General features: G+C 39.5%; 1 protein-coding gene across 1 annotated transcript in view; it reads left to right on the forward strand.

The window, feature by feature from the left end:
* The first annotated feature begins 1,765 nt into the window (after nucleotides 1-1,765).
* Nucleotides 1,766-7,595, forward strand: part of LOC117873951 (sodium channel protein type 5 subunit alpha-like) — a 129,596-nt gene continuing 123,766 nt past the window's right edge. Inside the window, exons 1-2 of the mRNA XM_034763855.1 lie at nucleotides 1,766-1,925; nucleotides 6,058-6,370. Of these exons, the coding sequence (XP_034619746.1) occupies nucleotides 6,098-6,370 (273 nt within the window). The 5' untranslated portion in view covers nucleotides 1,766-1,925; nucleotides 6,058-6,097. The remainder of the gene's footprint in view (nucleotides 1,926-6,057; nucleotides 6,371-7,595) is intronic.

Raw genomic sequence — 7,595 nt, forward strand, 5'->3', positions numbered from 1 at the left:
GTTTATTTTTCTTTCCTTGTTTTAAGGAATAACGAAGAAGCATCTAGTTAAGAATCTCCAGTCCTGCTATACAATTGGTTTTCTGCACTAGTCTGAGAACCCACCTTTATATTAGGTAAGAGAAAATTCTGCATATTATCGCAAGGAAAGTTACCTTTTTCTTTATGATTTGCTGCTGATAAAAGGCATGGAGATTTTTATTAACAGCTATAGTGGTCTTTTTCCTCCCTTCTTTCCCCCATTCATTTTTTGTGATTCTACAGTCCGTAACTTCAGTTTTGTTTCTGTCTCCTTCTGCTGGCAATGAAATGTAACCATACAAATGGAAAATGATGTAGTGGCAGCTGCAGAAAATCAGTTTTCAGGTAAGGATAAATTCCATGTTCAGTGTTGTTTACTGATACAGTATTTCACATAAATATGACTCAGTTTGAAAGCAGTAGATATAATGCCACAATAGAATGGTGCTTTACAGAAATTATTGAGATTCTGTTTTATTAATTGAAGTAATCTTTTGCATATACTATTACTCATTTGAAGCATCTAGTTTATGTTTGGCGTGAAAATGGCTTATTGCTGTTTGTTGTCTTGCAAAATACCCAATATTTATTTTTAAAAAATCATTGTTTACGTAGCTGAGGGTGTCTGTAAGGCAAAATGTTGGATCACAATTGTTTTTTTTTTTTTCTGTTTTCTTCCATTAGGACTGACCTTGCTCTTAGAGGCAGAGTACTTTTCCACATAATTCTTCCAGCAAAAACATTTCACATAACCATGTTTTCATCAAGCAGAAAAGGTTTAGAATCTATCTGATAAAGAGCAAAGTCATATTTGGACAGAAGTGGGAGCTGTTGGAACAAATGTGGTAAGTAATAATACTTTAATATCTTTACACTTATTTCAAGGGGAAGTTTCTCAACTAATTTTTATTTTTAAAAGTGCTGTCATGTTCTCAAATATGGTAAAAACCTTGTAATTTGGTACCTTAAATTAAACGAGGCATGCATTTCATAAAGTGGCTGTGAAAATACATAATTGTGAATGTACTTCAGGTTCTGGTTTTGTATGTATCGGATAACTCTGTAGTATGTTTTGGATTAGTTTATAAAGCCCAAGGTAATAGTAAATCTTCAGGTAATGGCGAGAATAGAGGGTCAACAAGTAAATTCAATTTCTTTTACCTCTCTCATCAACACAAACTTTTTTTACTAGTTTCAACTAGTTGATCTTTTCTACATGTGTTAAACATTTGACACACACCTTTTTCCTGTATTAAAAGCTTTTGGATAGGAATTGTATTCATGCATGTACTACACACACTTATTTTTGCCCCAATTAATATTGTGTCTTTTTCTAATTTTTATGGTACTGTATCCTTCAAGTAGGAATTGTAGATTATGCATCCTGTATGTGCTGAAGTGTTGTAGGAAAGTGAAGGAAACACTGAAAATAAATATTAATACAAAAGTATCTTTACTGAAAGTCCATTGTGTACAAGTAAGAGATTCAAGACAGATTCTGCTTTTGTTTTTTTTTCTGTGTGTTTGGTTTACATTGAACAATGAGCCTTTTGTGTTTTATCAGCAACATTAACATTTCTGCAGGGATAAAATAATTCAGCAATATTTAAATGATTATTATCCGCACTTATTTCCTCAGGTTGCAGTGTTTCTAATGAGTATAAAATCACATTAACTACTTTCAAGATAACAACATACTCCTCCCACTTCTCCCCCATCCCATCCAGCCCATACAGACGCCACACTTTCTGAGTCAGTAGCTAGCTATGATTGAGAAGACTTTCTCAAGAAGACAATAGAGAGGGTAACAAAGTAAGAAGGATTTTTTACTTTTTAGGAGATATTAACTAGACACTTTGGATATGATGAAATGAATCTACAGGCTTTTGTTTAGAAGGGAAAAATGTAAGTCTTTTTGTTTCCAAGTATGAAAATCTTGTAATACTGGGATCTGTTAATTTTAAAAACTGCTTGTCTTTTACAGAAAAAATTTCTAGTAAATTCTCACGTAAATGTGCATGAAGCATATGCCTGCAGAAAGACAGCTCTCAGGCATGGTATTATATAGAGGTAAAAACATAGATTCGTAAATGGTACAGAATTGTTGTATTTCAGTAAATATGCAGCTATTTATTCAGCTATTTATTCAGATTATATGTGACAGAGTGACATCTTTCTAAATGTTGACATCTTTCTACTGTTAACTTAAGGCTGTTGTTTGTTCTGTTATTTCATGTGTTACATGTAGCTCATTGGCTAGTGCCCAGTACTCCTCAAACTGATTTTAGCACTATCTAATTTGATCTGTAATTTGTTTGGTAATATTGGACTAGAACTTGCAACCATACTATTACAGATATTGGTGAACACTTACAAAATAGGACTCCTTGTGCGATAAGCGCTGCACAGTCTAGCCCATTGTATCTATAGGGTTTTCTCAAACTGGCTACTGTGTGGTGATATGTTTCCTGATGCTTTATTAATAGTGTAAATATATAAACAGGAATAGAAATATTGGTAGGATATTTTATTTGAGTCCTACTCTACCAACTAGGGCTAATGGTAAAGTTAGCCAAGTGCTTAATTTTTTTTTTATTTATTCATTTTGAGGTAGTTTTCTACTGTTTATGTTCAAGTGTATTATTATTCCAGGTTTCAGAAGTCTCCTTTACTCCATTTATAGGACTTGAGATACCAAATGAATAGAATTGGACTAATTATAGTGGCTTCTGTCATAGACTTTAAAAACACATTAGAGCTGGATTTCTCTATTTCAATAATCTTCAGCGGCATTTGATTTTGTGATGTATATCAGAATGTCAGACATAAACAGAAGTTTTGTTCTTTATTCCCTTATGACAGGGTGCAGAAGCACCCTGTGATCCTGATACACAGAACTCCCTCTTCCTTTCCCCTTGCACAGGTGCTCATAGGAAAGTCTGTTAGAGTGTCTGCTGGTGAACACAGAGGAGAGTGAACACATTTGGGAAGGTCAGAATCTGCACTCATGGTTAGGTCTGAGTTAAACCCCGAACTGGTATTTTTTCTTATTTTTAACTTATTTTACTTTCTTGTTATAAACAAGAAGAAAAGACCTTCCTGACTCTGACTTTTTTTGCTGAGGAATTCTGTCAATTTACACATTCCTCTGTATTTATATTTGTGATTTAATGAATAGTCTGTTGATAGAATTCATCAGGACCATTCTAGACTTGATGATAGCAATGACTTATCAACCTCCAGAAAGATTTCAAGTTGTGCACAACCTCTGCAACAATCCACAGATATACCAAAGAACAACCGTGAGATCATGTCTCAAATCACTAAGCCATATGGCATCCTGTATCTTCATGACTCAGCATGCCAGCCTTCACCTGTGTTGTATACAGGGCTAGTTGAAGTCTATGTATCAAACAAACAAGCATCACTTGTACATTCTGGTTTGTGTTCTTCCTCGAGTCCTGTCATTGTCAAGGTGGTGGTTGGATTTAGTTAACATTGGCAAAGGGATTCCCTTTTCTCCTCAGCTTCTGTCAAAAACTCTGGTGACAGATGCATCCACACTGGGCTGGAGAGCTCACATGGGCAGCGTTTGAATATAGTGGTTATGGACAGCTTAGGAATCCACTCTTCACATAAGTAGCCTATATCTAAGAACCATTGATTGAGCTCGTGAGACTTTCTACCAACCATCCAGGGTCTTACGATACAGGTCATAACAGATAATATGACTGCCATGTTTTACCTGAATAAGCAGAGTGGGGCAAGATCCATACCCCTGTGTCAGGAGGTGATACATATTTGCATACATTATAGGATCACATTCAAGGCAGCTGCAGAATGTTCCAGCAGATCACCTCAGCAGATAATTTGTTGGCAACCACAAATGGACAAGAAAGGACAAGGTGATTCAAGCAGTTTTTTTTTCAACAAGTGAGTGTTCCCCATGGTAGACCTGTGTGTGACCAGAGAAAACAGAAAATCTTATTGCGTCTGCTCCAAAAGGGGTGAGAGCCCAGGATCAATCGCTGATACATTTCTGATTTCTTGGGTCACAGTTCTTTTATGACTGCATCTACACTGCATGCCACTGGTGGCAGGATGTAGTGTATGCGTAGCTACATGCAGTAGTGAAAAGCAGGCTGGGTCCTGCTTTTGGTGTGTAGCTACACATGTCAGTGAAAGGCTCTGGCAGGGAGGAGCTGCGAGAGCCTTTCCCCACTGCGGGAGCCTTTACCTGCAACCTAAAAATAGCAGTGTAGGCAGGGAAGGCAGTTCTTGGGCAAATGGTGTACTTTTCCCACAGGCATGTCCTTACCCGCTTGCCTAAGCAGTATCTCATTGTCTACAGTGCTATTTATACAAGTAGTGTATTTACTCTACATGCTACCAAAGGGAGTGTGCAGTGTAGATTTACCTTTAATGTGTTTCCTCTGATCACATGGATTCAATCGATTTTTTTCAGAAAACTCACAGCAGCAAGCAGCCAAACTGTTATTAATAGTCCAGGCATGCTCAAGGCAGTTTTGATTCTTGGTTCTCCAATTCTTGTCCATTCAACTTCCCATAACCTTACTGTTGCACTGGACATACTGTCTCAGAGTCACAGTCAAGTCTGACACCCTGAGCCATGCATGCATTTTTCACCTCACAGCATAGATATTGAATGGCTAACTTAATCAGGGAGAGCTTGTTCGTTGACCGTACAGAGCAGTCTCATTCTTTGTAGGAAAGATTCTACTAGGAATAGAAACGTGACTAAATGGAAGAGATTCTCAATAAGGGCTTATCACCACCAGTCTGTGAAAAAAGCTTATTGGAACATCTCGAAGGGTGTGATTTCATCTGTAATCAGTTTCTTAATGCATTAGGCTTAGACTTGCGTGTTTTGTTTTATTTTGCTTGGTAACTTACTTTGTCTGTTATTACTTGAAACCACTTAAATCCTACTTTTTATACTTAATAAGCTCACTTTTGTTTCTTAATTAACCCAGAGTAAGTGATTAATACCTGGGGTAGCAAACAACTGTGCATATCTCTCTATCAGTGTTATAGAAGGCGGACAATTTATGAGTTTACCCTGTATAAGCTTTATACAGAGTAAAATGGATTTATTCAGGGTTTAGGCTCCCAGAAAGACTGAATACTGGGTGCTGGGAAAGGCTCTGTTAACTGAGAAGCCCCTGGGCTAAGTGAATCTTAATTTCTGTGAACTCCAGGGGTGTGTGGCCCAACCTCGTTGTCTGTCCTGGAGCTGACTGGTGTGTCTAGCTCAGCAAGATGGGAGTGGAGGAAGCCTTTTCTGGCAGGGGGGTTTGTTCTCAGTGGTATCCCAGCACATCTAGTGACAGTCTTGAGGGAGTTTCTGTGACCCAACCCATCACAACCTTAATTCTTCCATTTTCCAACTTATGAGTGCTTGACTTCATAAGCTTAATAATATTCTTATAATATAGTTTTTATGTGTAATTTTATATATTCTGGGCAAATTCAGTTTTCACAGAGGCAGAAAAGAGTATGGAAAATAACCATTCTGCTTGTGCTGTTGTGGAGGGGGTGGTCCTTGGATGGAGCATTGATGGCTCAAGATCTGTAAGAAGAGACCCTGTTATTCCTACTGCAAGAAGTGACTACACTGCAGAATTATATAGTTACCACTTTGGACAACGTAGGAGACAGTTGCTAGATATTTAACTAATTATCCTTTGCAGAAAGAATGGTGGCTGGGGTGCAAGGTCTCTAATATGGTGGGGGTGTTACACAGGATAAAAATAAGATCCTTGTCAGAGCTCTGACGCAGATGTGATTCTATCACTTCCCAGAATCATTTTCATTTAATTTAAAACTAAAACCACAAATATTATTTTTCTTCCTATGAGAATATGGTTCCAGTTGGTTTTGTTTTATTTTTACCTAGTAGTTCGACAGTCAGAAGTGAATGCAGAAATAGTTATCTTACAGTTGTTAAGCCTAATGATATTGTTGTTTCTGTTAGCTTCCTTTTACTTATATCCCTTTACTTGTACCTTCTTTTTAGTTATTCCCAATATTGGAAGTGGAAGAAATAGAATGAAAAGATGGATCATTTCAGCTTATCATCAGATGATATTGGTTTCCATCTTTTCACATGTGAATCGTTGGCCACAATTGAGAAGCGAATTGCTGAGAAAAAAACAGAGCAAGCCAAAGCTAAGCTGGAAAATAAAGATCAACAGGCTGAAGTAAAAAAACGTCAGCCCCGACTTTATCTGAGAGCTTGCAAAAAGCTGCCTGCTGTCTTTGGGAATCCTCCTCTGGAGCTCATCGGGGAACCCTTGGAAGATCTTGATCCGTACTACAATGATCACAAGGTTAAAGTCATCATGTGTTACTGATTTTATTTTGTTTATATGTTAAAAGATGAGAAATGCTTTAGCCAGTGGATTCTTCTTTTGGTCCTTCCTTTACCAGCTGTCATTACATTAATAGTGTTCGTTGGTTTACTTTAGGGGTTACCTAATGCCATGTTAAACAGTAACTCATTATAACGAAAGCTTAATTTTAAAACCCAGTGAGCAAATTATATTGATTATGAAAATATACTACTACTTCTTGAACAGAAAATATGATGTAAGCAGAGTCAGGATGAGCTCTACCCTGACATCTGGTGGTGAATTATGGCGAGTGTGGAAAAGAACTCCAGGGGCTGATCTTGTTTGCATAGGCACACCCACTCGCCTGGCATGAAACAACAGCAACTCAAAGTGGTTACTTTGGCTGTTGTGGGATCCCCAGTTTCTTTGTTATTGGGGCAGGAAGAATAAAGTTTTGTTACCCTGATTCTGTGAATCAAGGGCAGTGAACCTGTTGTATGAGAGAAGGACTGAGTGAGTCCATCACCATTACCTAAGTAGCACTTGCTTGACAAGGGGCATGGGTTACAAAACCCAGTGAAGAGAGAGAGGATGGGGACAGGTATTTGTACCTGATGGTATGGCCCCCTCCCCGAGGGGTTGAAACACCAATTGCACTACCTCCTCTCTCCACTGTTGAATGTCAGAGCTAACTTTGATTCCATTAGAAGTCTAGTTACAGACTGCTGAGCTGAATTCACTTTGAGCCAATGGTGCACTAGCACTGGGGCTCCCCTACTATGAGCTGAAATCACAAAAGAGCTGAGATCGCTGAGGCTGTGTTAACTAGTGGGGGAGCCTGAAGCTATATTGCTAAGCGACTGGCAAAGCAGCTAGCAGAGTGGAGCCTCACGGGGACGGTTGGAGCGGAGCTGAGCGACTCACAGGTCGGTGAGCAGGGCGGAGCGGCTGGAGAAGCAGTGAGCAGAGCGGAGCCTTGTGGGAGCGGCCCAAGGGATGGCTAAAGTGGAGCAGAGCTGAGTGGCTCACAGGTCGGTGAGCAGAGCGGAGCAGCTGCCAGAGCAGTTCGTGGACGGCGGGAGCGGCTCATGGGACAGCTGGTGGAGTGGAGCGGCTCGTGGAGAAGGCTGCGGCGGAACCCCACGGAGAGGCAGCCGGTCGGCCTTGGATCACGTAAGGTGCCCCTTAACACCCTGCGTGCCTCCCCCCCCCCCCCCCCCCG

The sequence above is a fragment of the Trachemys scripta genome, chromosome 2, assembly GCF_013100865.1.
Source record: "Trachemys scripta elegans isolate TJP31775 chromosome 2, CAS_Tse_1.0, whole genome shotgun sequence".
Classification (NCBI taxonomy): Eukaryota; Metazoa; Chordata; order Testudines; family Emydidae; genus Trachemys; species Trachemys scripta.